Genomic DNA, 23,421 nt, shown 5'->3' with positions numbered 1-23,421 from the left:
GATTTCAAAATTTTATGGGAACTATAGTGATATCTGGTAATGGTGGATAAATAGGGATAAGGTGTATGAAAAATTTATTATGTATGAACACTAATGTTTTATCTGTTTCTATATCTATTATAATCTGGAAGCCTCATTTTATGAAAAATGATAGAAAAATTACTGTTAAACATGATTTGCAAGTATTTGTGATTGATTTCATTAATAACTTTTATAGGCAAGATTGGAAGGAACAGCTAGCAGCCAGGGGATTCGTATCTGATGTCACGGTGAAAAGGAAACAAGAGGCTCTGAAGGTAAAACATAAAAAAAGTACTAAATTACAAAAGAAAGTGAACCAATGCCTGATGAATCTATAGTATGGTAGAGTCCTTGAGGTGGATAAAAAAAAAGTACAGTAGACACAATTTCATTTTCATTAAAGCCACTGCATGTTTGGTTGAAATCACAATGCAGAAATTGGTGTGAATATTTTGTCCATTGAAATAAAATAACCAAAATCATTAATGATATTGCTATTTTTCTGTGTTTTAACCAAATTAAATGTCTTTTTCAGAATGAATTGGAACTAACAAGAGGAGAGAAAAGAAGAGCACAAGAAAAGATAAAAATCTTAGAAGAGGAACATAAGTTTCAGACAGAACTATTAAAGAGAGAGGTAGAAAAGAAGGCAAAGGTATATTTTTGTTTTAAAAGGTAAAAAAGAAAACATCCACAAATAATGGAAAAAAATTACAATGATTAAAGGAAAAAGAAACTTTAACAACAACAAAATGTGTGTTATCTTAAAAAAATAAGCTCCTAGCTCTACCAATGTATTTTTAATCATTTGATTTTGAATTTAGGATAACATTTCCATCTTTTGAGAATATGAGGTAGAAAGTAAAAATTAAATTTATATGACATATTTCTTTATAGGAGAGAGAAGCAGCATTAGAGGGAGAAATATCTGACCTACGGAAACAGATAACCGACCAGAAATCACAAATGCAAGATCATCAGAAAGCTGTCATGGCACTTCAGGTAATACAGTCATACCTGCTATAGAGGTCACCTTTACATGTGTTTTGTTGTGGAGTGTAAAATTCATTATTTGGTATTAAGTCAAACCTTTTCACAAGTTTTTACTTTCACTTTGTTTTAATCTTATTCTGATCTTCCAAAGATACAATTTATTTGTATCATAATCTAGAAATTATTGAAAATAAATACCCTCTCAAAATTGTACCATCATGCAGTTAGCAAAAAACCTGTTAGGCCACTATTAACCTATAAAAATATAAAAAAAAAAGTATCAAATTTTTAATTTGGAATCAAAATGTCTATGCTCAGATAATGTCAAATGGATTGTCAAAATCATCATATCCTTTATCATACTTATTTGAAATTTATTATCCCGAATTGTTTGCTGATGTCATTGTTTAAAAAATCTTAATTATTTTTATTTTTATTTTATAGAATGATTTGAAGAAAGTGAAAGAGAGGTCTGATAGAGATAGCAAAGTCTGTAATCTGCAGTGAACCAAGTTCAAATCCTTCAGACTAACACTTCAATTTACAGGATACCAATTTTCTTTTAATTTGTGTATGAACTAGTACCACAAATTTATATGTTTAAATAATAACAACTGTTCTATGGGCTTGTATGCACATCTTCTTTTTTATATTAGTCAAAACCATGATTTTTTTCAATATCCAAGAAAAATTGATACCCACAAAAACATAATTTAAATGAATTCTCAGTAGTTTGTTGAAGAAGTCATAATCTGAGACATTCAGTAGTGTCCTACTCTTTTCTTAGACAGCTAAAATATATTTTTTTTATTACCAGATTTATGGAAGGCTGTGCTTTTAATTGAATCTTAAAAAAACTATTCATCGATTCTCAATAATAATGTGAGCAACCTTGTCATATACTTCAGTTTAAAGGAGTATGTTCGGTAAGGTCCTAAAATGGCCCCTTGTTTTATCGTAAATTTTAATTTAGGATTTATTGACCAATATCACAAGAAAGTATAGCTAATACAATGATTAGATAGGAAACAAGTCATTGTGTTGAAAATTTACAGTCCTGCGTTATATGATGACATCACAAGTTATACTCATATTGATTTTCCACCAAAAAATCAATAAAAATGGCTAAATTTCCATAGATTATTTGACAGGAAACATAGAGCGTATATGTCGACAACAAAGATCTTTTAAAATAATGTTTGTGAAGATATTTCACATGTCTTATTTGAATATTTAGTTTGTCAATGCTTGGGCTCTATGTTTCCTGGTCCTAAATATGGTTGAAATTCATGCGATTTTGTAAAATTTTACCAAAATCTCACATTTTAACCTTTTTGAGATGTAAAAATCAACGTGTTAGAATTAAACTTTGACAAAAATAGTTCTAATTTAACTTTTTTACTGGCTTAAAGTCATCTTGAAACTTTTTTTTTGTCTTGTAAAATTGAACCATTCATTACATAGTAACTGCTGCCCTACGTAGACTGATGGGTATTGTAAATCTATTTACATTTAAATTGTGACCAACCTTCTTGGATTGAGCAAAAAATATGTTTCTTGTGATATGTGAATTTTTGGTTTTATGTATTAATCATGCAATCAAGTCTATATGAAATTTAAAATTTATTTAGGATTTTTACCCAAAATTTGGTCGAGCTTACCCCTAGAAAATCATAACCCTGACCAATATTATGTTATTTGTTGCTTTTACATCAGTATGTTTTTCTATGTTATCTTATTTTGAGTCTGAACACCTTTTAAATGGACATATTTACAGTTGTATGCAAATTGATTGTTCTTACTTGGTACAAGCTCAGGCAAAATTTTTCATGAGAAAAAAACCATGTGACATCATAATTCTACTTCATAATCTTAAGTCTAGATAGTGTTGATTGTTGACTTTAGAAGGTTATTTTTAGCCAGATCTAGGGTAACATAGAGCAAGTTCAGCTGAATATCTGAAGTGTAAATACATGTACTTTTGCAAAGTATTTAAATATACAATGACAGGGAAAGGGTTCCAAGGCCCCCTCTTTATGGAGGATCAATGCATTTAAATGGGGACATATAGTTGGAAACCCCCACCCACTCACTCTTGCCTTTATCCTGGGTTTGACTAACCCCTTTTCAAATTGGCTTGTTTCGCCCCTAAGTGAATAGATCTAACTTTGAAGTTTAGAAGATTTGAAGCACGTCAGTGCACATGTAGTTAAAGATGCTATAGCAGATTATTATACAAGTAGAAATGTCATAGCCATATTGTAAATAAACTGCTAATTTATATAAATAAAACATTGTTAGTTTTAAAGTTTCTAAAAGGTCTGGTGGATTTGATCTGTTTTAATAAGTCAGGGCCCAATATACACCAATCTTGAGGTATTTTTTATGCCCCACCTACGATAGTGGTCTGTGCGTCCGTTCGTCCGTCTGTTCTTTCTTCCGTCCGTTCGTTCGTTCATCCGTCTGTTCGTTCATACGTCCGTCTGTCCCGCTTCAGGTTAAAGTTTTTGGTCAAGGTAGTTTTTGATGAAGTTGAAGTCCAACCAATTTTAAACTTAGTACACATGTTTCCTATGATATGATCTTTCTAATTTTAATGCCAAATTAGAGTTTTTATCCCAATGTCACGGTCCACTGAACATAGAAAATGATAGTGCGAGTGGAGCATTCGTGTATTGAGGACACATTCTTGTTTTGTGAATGAGTTGTACTGGTTGACCCGTGATCAATCAGTGTAAATAACATCATAGAACAACTGATTCTTATTACTTCTTACTGTGACGTAATAAAATCGTCTATGCTTTTAGTATTTTATACAGGTTTTCGTAATACTGTCAACTTGGAAAATTTTCATATATTTTTTTGGCAATTTTTGAAAAAAGGTGCAAAATTAATTATCACCATTTTGCACAAATGCTCCATACAAACAATGTTTTAAAACTTTATAACGCAACTTATTATTTTAATTCTCAAAAACATCCAACAGCAATTAACTGAATAATAAAACCATGGCAAAAAGGAGTAGGTTCAGTAAGACCCCTTTTTGGCCCAAAATATAGCAGTTTTACAAAATTATGAAAATGTAAGCGTTTAAGCTATTTATTGAAAAGTAGAATGATTCTGCTACATAGAAATGGGCTGTTTTTGACAATACAATGCACATATTTCGGGTACTAGCACCATTAAGTCATGCTAAATTACTGAAATCTTCACTATTTTAGCATTTTAGTTAACTTTTAGACAGTGTCCGTCTTAAATGAAAGTGACCACATTTGTGTTCATTCATAATATTGAAATATAAGTTGTATTTGATGATAATACATAATATATATAAAGGTTGAGGATGACCACGGATGCGGTCACTTTCATTTTTGACAAAAAACATCTGAAAAGTGACGATTTTTGGCGTATTTGATAGATTTTTCATATTTAAGCTTGAATCAGAGCGTTTTTATTGACTTAATCAGTTCAAATCTTTCACAGAGACTAATTGAATCAATTGAAATAGACACTTAAGTGTTAAAAAAGTGTCTAAATATTTCGTAAGTTGAACTTGAAAATTGAGGCCAAAATTACCGGACCTACTTCTTTACATATTTTTTTGTCAGAATGTTTCTCCTATTTCTGGACCTATAGAAATGTATATGTTAATGTGCCTATCAACTGGAAATTCATTGTTTTTACTCGTGTAAGAAATCAATGAAATGGGTTAGGATAATCTATAACTTAATATGTATTTTATTTTTAGTTAGTGCTAGTTATTTTGATAAGAAAAAAACTTTGTTAAGACAAGTTATGCTATTCCGTCCCCAATTAATCATTATTTGTCTTAATTCATGAATGCAGGAATTCTGTTGTTTCATTATTGTAGAATAACAATGTGTATTTTATTCTATTCTTGGAATAACTATATGTAATTTATTCTATATTTTGAATTACAATGTGTATTTAATTTGTTTTGTGAGTGTACTCTTTTTGTGTTGTTTTGATATTTCTATATCTTTTACATGTTTTTAAAATTTTTGTGAACGTTTACACTTGTTTTGTTTTCTTATGCATTTGTTATTGAACATTTTGATGAGTGGCTGTTTACATATAATGTACATGCCATCTTTCCAAATAAAAAAAAAATCAAACTTAAGTTTTAGTTATTCATTTCAAAATGTTTGGTATTGCTATAAAATTTTGACCAACAAGTTTATTATGCTCAAAACCAGAAATCTGTCAATCTAAATACTGTATTTGGTGATACAAGCACACAGTTTCTTGTAGAACTCATCAAGTTTTATGACCAAGGACCCTTGACCCCTGGTATTATTTATAGTTGTAAATTGATAGGAGAGAAGCAAAATAAAATGGACTCAGCAGTATTCTCTCTTAGGACTTATATTTTTTTGGTCATGGCATGTCAAACAGACAGAAGATGAAATTGTATTGCTATATAATTTATTAGTTCAGTCCTCAAGACAAAATAGAGCAAGGAAATGACACAACATTTTTAAAGATTTATTTTTTAACACTTATTATAAAATCATGATATTTGCTCGGTTAATACAGCATTGTACAATCTTTGAGTATCTTTTAACTCACCAGTTTTCAACATTATCAACTATGACAGACGACTCATGGTCTTGTTCTAGTGAGAACCCTGCTTTTTACAAAATTTTTACAAATGTTTATGGACTCAGCTGGATCAAATCAAAGACTTTAAAAGTTTATTACATATTTGCTGCTTTTCTGCTGAGTATACAGCTTTTGACCTGTAATGTAGTACTTTGGCCTGTAATGCTTTTACAAATTATGATTGAGATGGAGAGTTGTCTCTTCTTCTTCTTTAAGTTTCAAGCGATCCTTCAATTATTGAAGATTATTCGCCGGGCGTCGACTATAAAATTTATAATTTTACATTTTAGCAAGGAAAAAATCAAAAATAACAAAATCAAGAAAAAACAAAATAACAGTGTATGTAAAGTGCGGATCCTAAAATATCATTTTTACTGTATATGCCATTAATGTCTAATGTAGAATGATAAATAAACAGACGAACTTTTTTTTATTTTTGAAGAAAATGAAGAAAATTAGTTAAAATGTATATGTTCAGAAATACATAATACTAATAAAACAAAGAAAGAGATGCGAGCGGGGTTTTATCGCGCCTAAAGCCATCCAGCTGTGAAATATATACCAAAATAGGTGAATATTTAGGACATTTCACAAACAGATCATGCAGGTGATTTATAACTAACAGGTAAGATGTTGTTGCAGTAAAAAATATTCATTTTAATACAATTAATAAAGTTGTATAACGTAGAATATGTTTTGTCATTCAGTTTCTTCATATTTAACTAAATTCCACTATGATGATTTTGTAATGCCAGTCATGTTTACTGTCGAATAATGATACTATTCTTTCATTTTCACTGTGGAGCGAATCATTAGTATTGTATATGCGGTGCATTTTCACTGTATATTTTTTTTTATCTATTACAGCTCATTTCTTTAAGCATGTAGAGCAAGACTTTAGTTGACTTGCTTGCTTTTCTTTTATTGGATAATCATTATGATAACACCCATTTTAATTCAAATATTAAACATACAGGTTAAACTTTGCCTATTCATATTGTTTAAAAATGTCAATCTTGTTTACAATGTTTGTATAAACAATATTAAAGGTGAAATGCAAAGGCAGAAAAAAAAATTGAGGAAAAGGGGAAAATCGTAAGAATTTATGTTTAAAATGATGAAATTTATATTAATACAATAATCCCAAACCTCGTTGGTACTAAAAATAACAGGTAAATATTTGTGTCGAAAAGTACGGGAAATATCAACCTTGTTTATCTCCCTTTATTTCCTTCTCGCTGTGACGTCATGTGAGTCCTTTGTTACATTGGTATCGAAGACATGTGTTAGAACGTAAACTTGTAAACAACGTTATCCGGCTATGGTGTTTTGTGTTGCATACAACTGTACTACTGGATCAGGTCGGGGATAATGTTTGTTTACATTTCCGAAAGACCAACAAAGACGAAAGATTTGGACACGAAAGGTGAAGAGGCAAAATTAAACTTCGTTAAACGGAGCATTCCAGATTATGACCCCAAACACTTGGATTTTGTTGATCAATTTGTTATTGGTGCAAGGATTGTCTCGTTCATGACATTCACACCAAATCAGAATAAGACTGAAAGCAAATGTTTTGACTTTATTTAATTATGACATAACGGCAGGAACAGACCCCTGCCCTTCCTGCAGGGAGCCAGCCCAAGTATCATAGTATGCATCTAGTACATAGCCATGGCATAGGAAAATGACGGAGATGAGAGGTATTTACATTACATTTAAAAAGTCATATATTTTATTATTCGTAAGGCATATTTGGTTCTTAAATTAAAGCAGGGCCGCAGGGTATGCATCATTTGTGCTCGAGGCTGTAAAATGTTTAGAAGAGTCATGTCATAGCTGACCTGCATAAAATGAGGGGGGATAGGACCTTTATCGGGACTCCGGGATCGGGTGTTTTTAAGCTCGGGATTTCGGGATTGACCCTTTCGGGATCCGAGAATACTTTTTTTTCTGATTTCGGGACGTCGGGATTTACTTTATTTAAATTCGGGACCTCGGGATTTCGTGTTTTTTAGCCCGGGATTTCGTGATCAGGACCCCTCCTATCCCCCCTCTAAAATGAATGAACACAAGTGTGTCACTTGCAGTTACATGTACGACAGACCAAATACAGACATTTTAAATGTTTTCTAAGAGTGATAACAAAATGGAGGTAGGTTTGAAAGATAATCTCTGATCTTTTTTCTATAAAAGGAGGCAGGGGCTTATATTAAAATACCAGGAAAATATAAAACCTACAGTGGCGGATTCAGAAATTTTCATAAGTGGATGCCCGCTCCAGTCACGTTTCAATGAAACTATAAAGCAACCAATTTTTTTTCCAAAAAGGCCCGCCTACCCTAAATCCACCTCTGACTTACAAAAACATAATTTGTTGATAGGTTGCTGTCTGATTTCTGTATATAAAGTATTAAAAAAATAACAATGAATAATTTGCTGATAGCTTGCTGTCTCATTTATGTATATATAGTATTGTATAAAATATGTAAGGGTTCAACGGAACACATAGTTTCGCCTACTTTTGTTGTTAATTGCAGGCTCAAAAAAGAAAATGAGGGGGGAAAAATAATTAAAAAATCCACTTGATTCTATCGTTATATTGTGAGCAGCTTCTGTTCAAGTTTGGTAAAAAAAACATGAAAGTTAATGAATCTAATAAATATTTAAAAACTTGAACTGCAGACTATGTAATGATAATTGGCAGAAACACTTAAGTCTATTTATATGTAAAATACGGAAAAAATAGATTCCTTTTAACAAAATTAACTTATATGTACTATCTTATGATCATGAGCTTCTGTATCTTGATGCTTCTGTCCAAGTTTGGTAGAAATCCAGGCCAATTTAACATGTTAAAGAAAGTTATTATTATTTTACAAGTTTAAAAAAACTTTAACCACAGAGTGAATGTTTGTGGACAACGACGATGCCGTCGACAGAATGTAGGATCACTATGTCTCAATTTTTAAACAAAAGTCAAAGGCTAAATAAAAATGATATACAATGTACTTCACCTACAGTGTACATGTACATGTCAGTATAAAACCTTCAATGAGGTAAACCTTAACCGAAACAAAACACAAGGCTGATAGTTTAGTCTTAGATGCATGATTTTTTATTAGTTGTTATAATTAGTGGCTTTGAACTAGCTGTCAGATAACTGTGTGTACTCTCAGATCTGTCAATTGTGTCTTTTTGTGTCGGAATGTACAAGTCTCAGCCACGTCCACTTGTATTTGTGTCCATTTGATGGGTTAAGCCTTTTTCAACTGATTTTTATAGTTCGTTCCTATGTTGTACTGTTAAACCACTGTCCCAGGTTAGGGGAGGGTTAGGATCCGCTAACATGTTTAACCTCACCACATTATTTATGCATGTGCCTGTAATTCAGTGGTTGTCATTTTTTAATGTGTTACATATTTGTTTTTCGTTCATTTTTTTATATAATCAAATAATAAATAAGACTGTTAGTTTTCTCGTTTGAATTGTTTTACATTGTCTTATCGGGGCCTTTTACAGCTGACTATGCGGTATGGGCTTTGCTCATTGTTGAAGGCCATAGAGTGACCTTTAGTTGTTAATGTCTGTGTCATTTTGGTCTTTTGTTGATAGTTGTCTCATTGGCAATCATACCACATCTTTTTTATATTGCATATAACTATCAAGTCAAATACAGATTTTAAAACTGAGCCTAAGCCAACTCTGTATGGCAATCATTAAAAAAAGAGAATAAAAAGATTTAAGAATGAAAAAGAAATGATAATTGAATTCAGAGATATGAAAGACTTTTTTATTAGCTGTCAGTAACTGCCAGTACATTCATATGAGTAATTAGTCTTTTTGTGGTTGGGATATACAAGTAACCGGCTACATTTTGTATGTCCTCTCTGTTTCAGGAGCCTGTCATCATGGTCATTCAGTGGAAGTTGTTTGTTAATTTGCTTCATATTTGTTTTTTTTATGTTTTGTACATAGATTAGGCCATCAGTTTTCTCTTTTGAATTGTTTTACATTTGTCAATGGAGCCTTCTTTATCTTACTATGCGGTATGGCCATTGTTGAAGGCTGTACAATGACCTAAAGTTGTTAATTTCTCCTTTTTTTGTATTCATTCCTGCTTTATCTATAGCTTCTCTAGTTTTTGTTCACATGTCTACATTGTAAGACAGTAGTAGATGGACATTACGTTTTTTAGTCAGTCACATTAATTTGAAACTGATTAATTAACAGATATAGAAATAAGAAGATGGATATGATTTCCAATGAGACATCTCTCAACCAGACACTAAATGATGTAGAAAGTACATATAAATTATGGTGTTATTATTTAAAAAAATCCATAAGAAGTCTGGCATCCAATGAAAGTTGTCCATAATTAATAACCATGCTGAAATTTAAGATTCAAGCTACATGTATGTTGTTCCTATGCAAATCAAATTGTTTTTTTTTCAATTGAACAAGACTAATTATCTTTTTATTTATTTTTAAAGGTATTAATGTGCATGAACTTATGGAAGAATCCTTCATACACAAGTGGCTTAGATATACAATTGTAGCAACAGTGGATAAAAGACTGTCTGAGCCACCTCTGCTAACAGATCAGGCAAACAGACAAGAAAAGGAGACCACTCATAAATAAATTAAACAATAAATAAATGTGATAAAATTTTATTATCAATATGGTTAATATAAATTGACTCTTTGTGTGGTCATTAGGGCTATTTATAGTCTGTAAATTGTTCAGCTGAGAACTGTTCCCTTTTTTGGCAAACAACACCTGATGGCAACACAACTCTTATGTTTCTCCTATTACATGGTAAATCTTCTTTGTGCTAAATATCTTTTATTTCTAAAAACAAAAAAGTATTCAGTGAGAACTTATTTTAAAAATGAAAGTTTACAAAATGCCTTGGTTATTTTTGTTTGGTTGCTGTCCAATATATGTACATGTATATCCCACATCTTCTTTATGCATACATATTTAGTAGTAAAAATCATATGGTTGTTTATTTACTCTTTTGAAACTTGATAAGGATTTAAAAATCATGCAAGTACAAAATCTTACTTTATTTATCAACTGTAATCTTATTATAGCTTGTTGTAGGGAAGTAGTGGAATGGGTGTCAATGAGACAACAATACGCAAGAGGCCAAATGGCACAGAAATTATATACAAAATTTACATTTACTGGTGCTTCTGATTCTGAAACAGCTGCTGGTATAGAAATCTATGAAAACTGAACATGAATTGCTTTGTATGCATCAGTCTCTGTGCCAGTCACACATAAATGCAAGGGATATTCATTGTTTTAATTGAATTTGTTTGTTAAAAACCTAATCACAGAAAATTAATTACTTTCTTGTCTTTAAAAATATTAACAATACATGCAACAGTATGTCATGAGGAGACCAAGAAATGTGAAATTTCCAGAAAACTAGATTCCATACAGGGTAATTGATAGGTTTGTGTTGGCAAAATAAAAGAATAAAAGTAGTACAAGTTAGTCCATAATGAGGGGTTACTTGCTACTGTCATTATTAAGCAATGTGACAGTATACTTACTCTATGATTTGGATCAAATGGATTACTTTCTTGAAGGTATTCACCCATGTATTCATAATACAACATGCACAAGAAGGTATGGTTTGGGTTGGACAAAACCAATCAATCAAAAGGGATAAATGCAACAGTGTCTTACTGTAGCAAGTTTGCCAAGTTGATCAATCATCATGTATTGAATTTTTAAAAAAAGAGAGAAATACATTTTCTTAATTTATTCCATTCAACTTAAAATTTATTTAAACGAATCAACATTATCAAACATGCACCCACCCTCCCCAAGTTTTGATATATATATGTATATGCAAGTACATCACACCCATGACATTCACAAATGTACATGTATGAAGATATTTCACCAACTCATTGTATTAAAGTACTGTAAATTTTCAAAATTTGTTCAAAATTAGGACTGACTAGTGACTATAAATATAATTTATTCAGAAATGTTTAATAATTCATGACAAAAATTGTCTACATCTACATATAATATATAGTGCTCACATGTAGATTCACTGTACATTACCACACACAATTGCTTTTCTTTATATTACCCACTATATTGTAATTACATACATGTACATTGTACATTGTAATGATGTATATATCATACAGAGAGGGAAGAATTGATAGTATCATTTGCAGACATTTCCATTTCAGGCCTTCATTTTCAATCAAATAAAACAAAATCTCACCCCCTTTTTGTCTTAACTTAAACTAAAGAGGGGTGGGCAGGGGTCTGTGATAATTTTCCTGTTCCCCAACCTATCCAATTCCGAACCTCCAATTCCAACTCCCCCTCAATTTCTCATGTTCCCTTCCAGCCCCTCCCTCAACAGCTAAAGGTCGCAATGAACATGTACTGTGTATTCCAACCTAATTATATATAATTATATCATTATTATTATGATTACAAAAAATTTGTCCGAGATGACTCGAGCTATGACGCCCAACGGTGGTTTTGCCAGACAAACTGGGGTCGTGCCGAGGGCCCGAGCTTGCCATACAAAATAGCCGTTGGATGTCAGAGTAATCTCGGACTCACAAAAATTATGCCTAAATACATTATTTTACATATAATTTACGCACCATGAGAGATTTTGAAGCCGGCAGGCTGTTAGAGATCTATTTCGTTTCCATCTTCACCATCGGATGCAGAAAATGTTTTTTTTTATCCAGTTACTGATTCGGCACCTGCATGCCTCTGGCTCTGACTTACAGGTTCATACATGTATGATTGTACTGAAAACGTATATCTGTTCACGTTCATCGTCAGTGAATCGATAGTCCATAGTTGTATCGTTGTATTGTCGTTCACACATTAGCGGCCATGCTTGTTTGTTTGCATAATGATAGGACACATATGACGTCATCAGCATTCCGGAACAAAGGGAGACAATCATGTTGCACTTTCCACGATGAACCATGAAGTTACCTGTTTTATAGGTATTACGAGGACACGCATACGACTACCAATATTTTTTTTAGTATTTATTTTAACCAATTCATTAAAATATGAAACAAAAAAGGTTTTCAAAAACCTTTGCATTTCACCTTTAATTACACAAACAAAGCAAGCAAGCCAACCAAAGTTTTGCTTTACATGCATTGAGAAATTAGCTGTAAAGCCTTAATTTAGCCGACTTGCTCAAACAATAGATAAAGTAAGAGAAAGATTTGATAAAATTTAACTTACGGAGGAAAGTTTGGTTTTAAAACACTCTAATAAATTCAATAGAAACAAGGAATTGTATATTTAAATATACAATTCCTTGATAGAAATAACATTTATTTCAAATGTATTCCATTTAGTTTCTTATAAAGCGTATATGAATCTGTATCCTAATTTTTTTTTATCCATTTCCATGACACTTCACCACTAATTACGTACATCTTGATATAGATTGAACCTCTGTTTTCCCATTTAAAACGTTTTACACTGAAGCCGTTTATAACTTACTGTTCGGGTGAGCCAAGACTCCATGTTGAAGACCGTATTTTGACGTATAATGGTCTACTTTTATAAATTGTGACTCGGATGGAGAGTTGTCTCATTGTCACATACATGTACGACATCTATATATGGCTCAAAAACGAAACGAGACGGGATAAAGACGGGATAAAAAAAATTCACGCTTCTTTTTTAATATATTTTTAATTGGCTTAATATGAGTCAGAATAGAGTAAAATAGTGGGTCGCATTTGGGTATAAGCGTGACGCCGGATTGCCGATTTTTTGCAAGCGTAACAGGTGAAAGTCAAATGATTGTGTCGTGAAAAACGAGAAATGAAGTCTAGCGGGACACGGATAATTTAAAAAAATGAGAACAGCATAGTATAAGCGGGATACGGGAATCTGACAAAGCAATAAGCGGAATACGGGAATCTGCCAAAACAGTAAGCGGGATCCAGGATCAGAACCCCCAATGAGACCCCAGAATAAGATATTTTTTTTTATACTCATCCTATTGCTACAGTCATGCCTTCAATAACAAATGTATCCGATGCATGCATTTTTTTATATTTTTGGTCCCTTTTTCAATTTTGTGGGGTCAAAATTTATAGACAAAAGTCCTTTTATATAGATATTTGGGATTCGTTGACATGCTGAATCTAACCGTGTATCTAGTTTGGTGATTTTTTGCCTAGTTTCTGAAATAGCCCACATAGAGTTCCAAAGGGTCTAAAATCAACAAAAATTAATTGTAGCATGCATTTCGTGTACAATAACCCAAATGTGTATGGTTTTACCTCTGCGGTAGTATCCATTCGCGGATCTAGAATTTTTCATTTAGAGAATCGCTTTTTTTACAAGTTTGAAAAGCTATATATTTGATGAAAATGAATTAGGAGTTTGTATTTCAATTTGAAATTACAAGTATCATAAATCCTTAAGTCATCAACTAAGTTTTTTCATTTGTTGCAAGTGCATCTATCACATAATTCTACAATAAAAATTCCTCGCATCTTTGAAAATTCTACATTAATAATGACTGCACTAACAGTGATAATTCATCGCATCTATAGTTAAAAAGGATCGCTTTCAATAATCGATATGCTATATTATGATGCTTTTATAACACTTATTTGAACTTTAATGCTATGATTGTATATTATAAAGACATATCACAATGAAAATATTTTAAAACTTTCCTTCAAATCACTTAACTTGATATTTTCAAAACGTAAACAAATACAGTTTTCCCATGATCCTTTATTCTACAATAGACATACCCGCATATAACAGTAAAATGAACTAACTGGATTCGCACTTTATATACACTGAAATAACGTATGTACATTCGAAAAATAAATTTTTGATAAAACTATATACAATTGGCACTCATACGACATCTTCTTATATCTATTTAGAATTAAGAGTGAAGAGTGGTTGGTTGGATTTTAGCAGGGTTAATAGTAATAATACTCAAATTAATGCAAGTCCTGATATGCATGTAGTATTTGCCACTGCACATTTAACGCCAATTTATCGTATTTTATACACAGCGATTACATATTTCAATGATTGGGTTACATCGATATTAATAAAGTTTGTCACGGTAGTCTGGATTCACGGCAATCAAAACACAAAACAAGAAAATAGGTCATGTAGTCTTTATATAAGCAAAACTTAAAACAAGAAAGTAGGCCATGTAGTCTTGATTCAAGCAAAACACAAAACAAGAAAGTAGTTATGGATTAAAATGTAGGCTTTGCGGGCGGGCGTATAAAGCCATAACTGGAAAACTTCATTTTTGCCTTAGTCATCAATTTCACCACAAATACTGTATACTTCTCTCAGTTATTTAATTAATTTCCCCAAGTCGAATCAGTACTTATTTTAATAAATCATATAACCTGGGACTGAGACTACTATAATATATGTTCCTGGTTAAAGCCTGTAGTCTCAGCCATATACTAGCATACACAGAAAATGTAACTTGAAAAAATATGACTTCAACACGTAAACTGAGCTTGAAAAAAAATGACTTCAACACGTATACATGTTATTTTATTTTTATTTTTCAAACCGAGCAAAACATGGGTTCGATCATATTACACTGAATTTAGTATATGTTTCCAAACATCGATAGATATAAGTGTCTGACATTGAAATAGTAAACCACTGATCGAACATTCAGCTGTATTGTGTGTAAAAAGGCATGCAATTCGGTCATTTGATTTTTTTACGTTTTTCTCAAACTCTATATTGCACAGTAAAGATTTTACGGTAAGTATAGATTTCTACGTTTATCTTTTTAATTTGTATCTAGATTAATACCTTTCCATTTCTATAAATTTGAATGGAACGTATCGATGTATAGATATCTTGAAATTTTGATAATTTTTGCCAAAAAAATACAATGTAGACAGAGCTTTATTAAAATAAAACATGCAACTGTTAATTCAGTGGTCAAAGGTTGCTGTAATTCATATAATGGAAAGGGGGTGCTGGCTAACTTCGATATAAATATTGGTTGGGGTACCTCTTATATAACATTCACTGAAATTCAATACTTACAGTTATGTGAATATGTAAGAAATAATGACTTAAAATACAATATACATTACAATAAATAAATTTTTAAATCAAATGTACTACTAGACATTTTTGATGTCACTTCATTTGAAATTAGCCGTTTAGAAAACGTTGTGATTGGCTAATTTCATACTCAACGCAATTTCGACCAATGACGTGAGGTTATATTTCAACTTGGATGTGCGAATGTTTACCAAACATCTATCTAATTCACGGTAGGTATAGTGTCCGACTAGGATCGTTTTTTTTTTTTGTGTAGATCCGTTCTTTTCGAGTGAAAAAACATGCGAAATCGTCAATTAACTGTTTATTCGTAATTATCATAGTTTTTTTCATGACTACCCAACTGATTTTGATTACTTTACATGTGTTGATCAACAAAAACCACAATCTCTCTTGGTATCTAACAAATGAAATGAGTGTTTATTATTGTCCGGTCTTTTTCAAAAGCAACTGTGAAATCGTTCGGGTTTTTTATAGAAAATTTTGATAAAAAAGGTATTCTTGACTTTCTGGTTAATAACTGTTATCAATTGAAGGACATATCATATCTTCCCAATAAATCACAAAGCAATATTACTACCGTGATGATCAAAATAACCTTTTTCAAATTAATTCTGTTTGGAAAACGTTCTACCACAACTTTCCAGTATTAAATTAGAAATTGTTGGATCCTTTATAAAAAGGTCTTTAGAACAAAGCGCAGGGGACTCATAATCTTTTCAACTTCATTTCATTTTACTTTTGTTGTCACAGCTTATAATGTTTTTTTGTGGTGAAGCTCAGAGTTTTTGTACGGGGCGTATTATGGTATTCCGTTGTCTGTCGTAAGCAAGTCTGAAAAAAACTTACAAACGCTGTAACCGATTTACATGAAACTTCGGAGAATTGTTTATATCTTTTGAGATATCCTCCCTTTTATAAATTTTAGATTTAACGTTTACTCTATGCGGTGTGATACAAGAAATATCTATTCATGCAAGATATAGATAATAAGCCTCAACCATAAGAGAATGAACTTATTTTTTGAAAACGCTATGGGCGTAGGATGCACTCGTGGCGCAGCTTTTTATTAAAAAAAACGCAGAAAAAAAACCTACTGAACAGCATCAGAAAAATGGTATGTAATAAGAAATATGCTAATAAAAGAAGTCTGCTCCCTGCCTCCACAAAATAGAATCATAAAAAAAGAAAAAGAAAAAACTCATAAACACACTAAATCCGACCAGTTTTTATTTCCATTTACAATCAAATTTGATTTAAATTTCATAATTATATAGACAGTTAACAATGAAATAAATAGTTCATCAGCTTAACACACTATGCGAACGTCTCAATCCAAATTGTCTATGCTTACATTAGATTGTCGGCATCGTGCATATATAACATTGTATAATGAACATGTAATTTAAAAGAAGTGGAAAAAACAACAGTATAATTGTCAATTGATGCCATGTAAAAAAGATACGTTACCCAATCAAAATGAACATTACAAACGTTGTTGCGTTAGAATTAACATTTTAAGCAACAGAAATTTGTATAATCACTCGATAAAACACGGAGGCACTCGAAAAATCCCGGACTGCTTTCGAAAAAACCCGAACACAGAAATAAATATAGTCTCAAAATGTCGTATTCAATGCAATAATAAGAATGTTGTAAAGTGTCAGTATATCCAAAGATATAAGGATTCCACGTATGCATTTTCATCGAAATTTGCAGTGCATGGTTTGCGTATAAAATTGGCGTTATTCTGTTTTTTTGGAATAAAAGCAAAATTCAACTTTTTTTAACAAAAAATAATATGGGACTGATAATATATTTTAATCTTTTTAAATTAATACTAACACACCTTGTATATCTTTGTATGTTAAACTCAAGCTTACATATAAATTCTTATCAGAAAGGAAGTCTGTTTGTTCACATTTTTTAACAGAATCACTCGGAAAAAAGCGGGAAAAGCCTGATCAAATCACTCGAAAAACCACGGTCCTAGCTGGACACTATATTATACCTACCGTGTAATTGTTCAATCAAATAGTATATTTCTTTTTCTATTTGTAGATGCTTCAGATGAAATTTGCTTGTTTACTTTTTACATTTGTTCGTGCTATAGATGAACAATACACAGAACCGTGTCTCAATGATAATGACGAAGCTCTAATAACGAGCATGAGACAGACGATGCTAGCATTGAATGAACAGATGCAAGTTCTGGAAACAAACTTAAAAAGTATGATTTTTTTTCCAAAGATTTATTATATCAGTTTGATCTATAATATAAAAAAGAAGATGTGGTATGATTGCCAATGAGACAATTATCCACAAAAGACTAAAATGACACAAACATATTAGGCCAGTACTATGTAAAAATAAGAAGATGAGAAATGATTGAACAATTAGACAACTATCCACCAAGGATTTACTTAAATTTAAACTCAAAGAAATAGAAAAAAATATATTAATAAAAACTAATAAACATATATTCTGACCAGCAACTTATCAGTTTAAATTTACAAAACTGAGCTATAATTTCAAATAAGAATATTTTACATTTTTTAAGGCATAACACATGCTTTCTATTTAAACGTTGTGTTGATTCTGGTGGAATAGCTAATTGTTGATGCTCTTATTAATAACAAGGCCGATAAAAAACATCAAATATTTTTTTTATAGAAAAATCTACAAATGGAATCCTCCAGGTAAATTGTCCAAGTGGTTGGAAGCACTATAGCGGACACTGCTATTACTTCAACGGCGATAACATGTCTTGGACAAGCGCAAAAGTAAGCATAGAACGCATTTCAAAATAAGGTTGAATTATGATATCTGATAAAAATCAACACAAAAAGAACGTATTCTAAAAGTAAGACTGAAATAGTGACAATACAATAGGCATCTGTCAACAAAAGAATAATCATGCAAAGCCATCCATGCATACAATTTTTCACCTTAAAAAGTTTATGAAATATCTTACTGAGTGTATAAGATATCTTCCATTGCAATTAAAAATCACTGTACTATGCCCATGATGGATCCTTTATTGAAAATAAATCTTATCTATTCTTTATGAGATATCTGTATTACTTATGATATATCTGCATACAATTTGAGGTAAATAAAATATCTTAATTCCCGCAAAACCGAAAAAAATTTAGTACAGTTGTTATTTCCCCTTCCTGGTGGGCGATATCTGATTAAATTTCAAAGATGTTTTTACTTAAAACGCATCTTAAAAAATATTTCGTATTCATACCTAAAAGTAATTTTGTTATTTCAGAATGTGTGTAATAAAAAGGGTGGTCACTTAGTTAAGATCGATGATTCGTCAGAAAGCCTTTGGATTATAGAAGTTATGAAAGGTTTGTGTGTGTACTGTCAAATCTTAACCCAATATCTTATTTGTAACTCAACATAATGCTTATTCTGTAATCATTAAAAACAAGACGTTAAATAATTTCTTGCGTCCAAAGCGCTTTTCTGGTTTTACCTTCATCAGGAACGCTCAGGGACAAACATTTCCAATCCGAAGATGTATAAGGAATCGAAACCGTTAAAGAGCTATATGTCAAAAATACCTAAAATAAATAGCCAAATTCATCTAAAGCCAACTTTGCCTGAGGAAGTTGAAACCTTTAAGTTTTTTGATAATTTCAAAAATAAACGTGCAAATTTAGTAAAGTTTGTTAAATCATGTCAGTACCAAAGTACTGACTACTGAACTGATGATACCCTCGGGGACTGATAGTCCACCATCAGAGGTATCGACCTAGTGATGTACAAAATTGTAAACAAGACGTTTAATAATTTCTTGCATCCGAAGCGCTTTTCTGGATTTCTCATAGATATGATTTACAATTACTTGTAATTACATGATTTTTTCATTATGTACATCATTCTCTTCTGAAAGGTTTGTGTGTGTAATGTCAAATTTTAACCCAATATCCAGTGCTTTCTAGGTGTTATATTAATTTAATTCTGTCTTTAACAATTCATAATTTTACGATAAAGTTGCTGAAGTAAAAATATAAATTGCCAAAGACCAAATTTTAACATAACAGATATAAACCAAACAAAAAGTGAAAGTTTATTTACTAACACAAAAGCATTATAAATAAGACTTATTATGTCTTTTTCATATAAAATTTAAAAAAAATTATATAATTGTGCTTGAAAGAAGACAAGACGGTCTTATTCTTTTTTAGGTTTTTTTTCGTTAAATAAATTCTTGTCTTTAATTAGTTTTTTACGTTTGAATCGTTCACATTTTGTTATGTCTTTTGTATCCGACTATACGAGATAGGTTTTGTTCAATGTTAAAGACTGCACAGTGGCCTTACGTCCATGTCATCTAGTTAAGATATATATGTGTCTCGTTTGCAATATTTTCTGTTTGAGGAATGACTGTAATATTTTTTCTGTCTATGAAGAAATAATATAAAAACTTTGGTGCACACTGAATAACGCGCGTAGCGTGTTATTTAACAGTGTGCACCACATTTTTATGTTATTTCGAATAGAATGGAAAAATATTATACAGTCATTTCTTATAATTTAATTCTAAATTCCATTTTAACCGTAGAAAACCATGAAAAAACGTTGATGGCGTCTCGGTCACATGACTAAATTATGTATATGGGCTGATAACAAAATAACGTCAGCCAATCAGAAGACGCGTTACATCCAAAATTAAATTATATAGAAATATACAAAATCTAGTGTGTTACACGGACATTCCACCCGTATGAAACATCATGCATATTCAAACACAATATTCAAACATATAGCTTAGTCTTGACCACTGCAAATTATCAAAAAACCATTATAAGGTTACTTAAGTCAGGAACCTCTGGCCTTTTATAATCTGGTATATTTTTTTTTTATTATTATTATTAAATTTTGGTTCATTCATTTGTTTCCGAGTTTAGCATGTTAAGTCTGGGACTATTACACTAACTTAGTATAACAGTCCCAGGTTTAGTGTGACGTGCATTTTTGAAACTAGTGAAAACAAAAGCAGTGACTGTAACGTGTTTTTCATGCAATGAAATTACAGGTTAAAAAAAGAAAAAAAAACAATAGTATGTATGAATCTGTCAAACTGAATTTTAGACCCTCATAACATAGAATTGTCCATATATTGAGTTAGAGCTGGTAGACTTTTCTATGATTTTGATATTATTTCCCCAGTAGTAGTACATTACACAGTAAAAAAAAATGAAACAAGCAGGTGCGATTTTTATAATTTGAAAATATTGTTTAAAATAATGCACTACGAAATAACTATGCTATCGGGCCAACTAGTATACTTGATTGTGTAGGGGTCAGCTTTTAAAAGCCTTATTCTGGTTGAGGGATTGCTCATTGAAGACCCATTGGTGGCCTTGTGCTGTTTTCTGATCTCTGGTCGCGTTGATGTCTCCATGTCAAATTCCCCGTTTGCCTTCTCATTTTTTTATTCAGTGAGACAAACACTATATCCACGAACACAATACTTCAAAAAACAATTTTATTATTTACTCTTAAATTTAAACATTCAGGATCAGGATTAAAAAGTGTGTGGATTGGCGCAAACGATATATCTAGAGAAGGCAGCTGGGTGTGGGAATCAGACCGATCTACATTGACATTCAGTGACTGGAACAAAAATCAGCCTGACAATGGTTATGGCGCAGAAGACTGTGCGCATATAAACATGTACAGTAGTAATTCCTACCACTGGAATGATTTCCCGTGCTCGAGTCGCGCAGGATATATCTGTGAAAGGGTAATACAAATTAATGTATATTATTCTAATTCTGCTTCATACATGATTGGTATATATATATATGAAAAAAGAAGATGTGGCAAGATTGCCAATGGGACAACTGTCCACAAGTGACCAAAATGACACAGACATAAAAAAAACTATAGATCACCGTACGGCCTTCAACAATGAATAAAGCCCATACCGCATAGTCAGCTATAAAAAGGCCCCGATATGACAATGTAAAACAATTCAAACGAGAAAACTAACGGTCTTATTTATATATAAAAAAATTAAACGAAAACCAAATATGTAACACATGAACAAACGACAACCACTGAAATACAGGCTCCTGACTTGGGACATGATGGTATTCTCCTTTTCAGTATTCTTTAATTTTTCAATCAGTTTCTGTATCATAATGAATAACATTTTTTTTTATTTTCAGGTTTAAGTTCAGAAACTGATACGATTCTACAGACGCCAACAGATACCGATATGTACTAGTTTATTCTTTTGTACCATGTATATACGTAGCCAAGAGACTTCCAAGGTGCATGCGCACATAGTCTATAATTTTATTTCTGAATAAAGCGTTTGCTTACCTTTCTCAAGGACTTATATTAGGACTATATACGTCCCTGCCTTTCTGAACTTACCTTATAAATATAAAAAAAAAACACAGAAGATATGGTAGAATTGTCAATAAGATAGATATCCACCAAACATTTGATGTAAGCAATTTCTGTTAGTATAGGCTATCGTATATATACGGCATTTACAATGAGAAAAACACAATTCCGTATAGTAAGCTTGCAATGTCTAGAATTAAAAAAAAGAAAACTAACTGCCTTATTTATAACAAAACAATTTAAGAAAAACAGATATGGCAGACATGAACCAACGACAATCATCGTAGTAAAGGCTCCCGACTTCGGACAGACACACACATAATGTGGCAGGGTTAAACCATGTTTGTGAGGCCTCAATCTTCCCTTAACATGGAGCAGTAGTATAACAGAACAACATAATAATTTATCAAGATTGTGTGCCAAATAGCATATTGATACAAATGACCGATACGTTCACAAACGTACAAGAGGTTTTTGATATCCTACATGTAGGTCAATCGGCAAATATCGGCAGATTTTGGACCCTTCATGCAAGATTGGTATATCTACCGAAGCGTTCGAATGACATGGACGTCCTAAAAAAGGATTCACATGATCTGATAAATTAACTTTAAACCAGCAAGTAAAGTATGTACGTGTATACCCAGTTCACTGATTGTTATTCAGTCGGTGGACGCCAAAGGAGAATTAAAGAAAACTAACATGTTTAACCCCGCCTCATTATTTATGTATGTAGCTGTCCCATGTCCGATGCCTGTAATACAGTAGTTGTCGTTCGTTGGTATGTTACATAATTTTGTTTTTCGTTCATTTTTGTACATACATTAGGCCGTTAGCTTTCTCGTTTGAATTGTTTTAAATTTATCACGTCGGGACCTTTCATAGCTAACTTTGCGGTATGGGCTTTGCTCATTGTTGAAGACCGTACGATGAACTATAGTTGTTAATTTCTGTGTCATTTGGTCACTTGTGGAGAGTTGTCTCATTGGAAATCATACCACATCTTCTTTTATCATATAACAGCAACATATTAAGGCTTTAAACTAAGAATGATATAAACCTTACATCATCAATGATCCATGTAAATGAATTCAAGGTCAGATGAACCCTACAGACAGACATGTAAACACGTACACTCAATACATGAATAACATATGCTTATAGCATAGACCATACAAACTTTATACAACTGACCAATATACCTTTAAAATCAGGTTATGACTACAAGACAGTCATGCACATCCACACATCAAATATTATTGGCATATTGCTGCTGGTGTCAGGAAAACAGACTAATCCATTAA

At 31.8% G+C, this 23,421-nt stretch overlaps 2 protein-coding genes and 2 long non-coding RNA genes across 6 annotated transcripts in view; 3 read left to right on the top strand and 1 right to left on the bottom strand.

Moving 5' to 3' along the window:
• Nucleotides 1-4,602, top strand: part of LOC134718788 (uncharacterized) — a 43,879-nt gene extending 39,277 nt beyond the window's left edge. For all 3 annotated transcript variants that reach the window (XM_063581511.1, XM_063581510.1, XM_063581509.1), the window contains 4 exons: nt 218-296; nt 557-676; nt 919-1,023; nt 1,459-4,602. In XM_063581511.1, coding sequence (XP_063437581.1) covers nt 218-296; nt 557-676; nt 919-1,023; nt 1,459-1,521 — 367 coding nt within the window. In that variant the 3' untranslated portion in view covers nt 1,522-4,602. The remainder of the gene's footprint in view (nt 1-217; nt 297-556; nt 677-918; nt 1,024-1,458) is intronic.
• A 2,108-nt stretch (nt 4,603-6,710) lies between these two features.
• LOC134718786 (uncharacterized) lies at nt 6,711-10,296 on the top strand. The gene is made up of 2 exons (XR_010107438.1): nt 6,711-7,340; nt 10,131-10,296. It is a non-coding gene; the product is annotated as an uncharacterized LOC134718786 (long non-coding RNA).
• On the bottom strand, nt 10,293-12,509 carry LOC134718787 (uncharacterized). Its single transcript, XR_010107439.1, has 2 exons — nt 12,289-12,509; nt 10,293-10,489 (listed from the first exon to the last, which is right to left on the bottom strand). It is a non-coding gene; the product is annotated as an uncharacterized LOC134718787 (long non-coding RNA).
• Nucleotides 12,510-15,344: 2,835 nt separating this feature from the next.
• Nucleotides 15,345-22,073, top strand: LOC134719607 (perlucin-like protein). Its single transcript, XM_063582598.1, has 6 exons — nt 15,345-15,430; nt 17,804-17,972; nt 18,416-18,525; nt 19,020-19,101; nt 21,280-21,506; nt 21,934-22,073. Exons 2-6 carry the CDS (start codon nt 17,804-17,806, stop codon nt 21,937-21,939), a joined length of 594 nt encoding a protein of 197 aa, XP_063438668.1. The 5' UTR covers nt 15,345-15,430; the 3' UTR covers nt 21,940-22,073.
• Nucleotides 22,074-23,421: the final 1,348 nt, after the last annotated feature.

The sequence above is a fragment of the Mytilus trossulus genome, chromosome 5 (genome assembly GCF_036588685.1).
Source record: "Mytilus trossulus isolate FHL-02 chromosome 5, PNRI_Mtr1.1.1.hap1, whole genome shotgun sequence".
Lineage (NCBI taxonomy): Eukaryota > Metazoa > Mollusca > Bivalvia > Mytilida > Mytilidae > Mytilus > Mytilus trossulus.
Note: the sequence above shows the minus strand (reverse complement) of the source record. Positions and strands in the feature narration are given on the sequence as shown.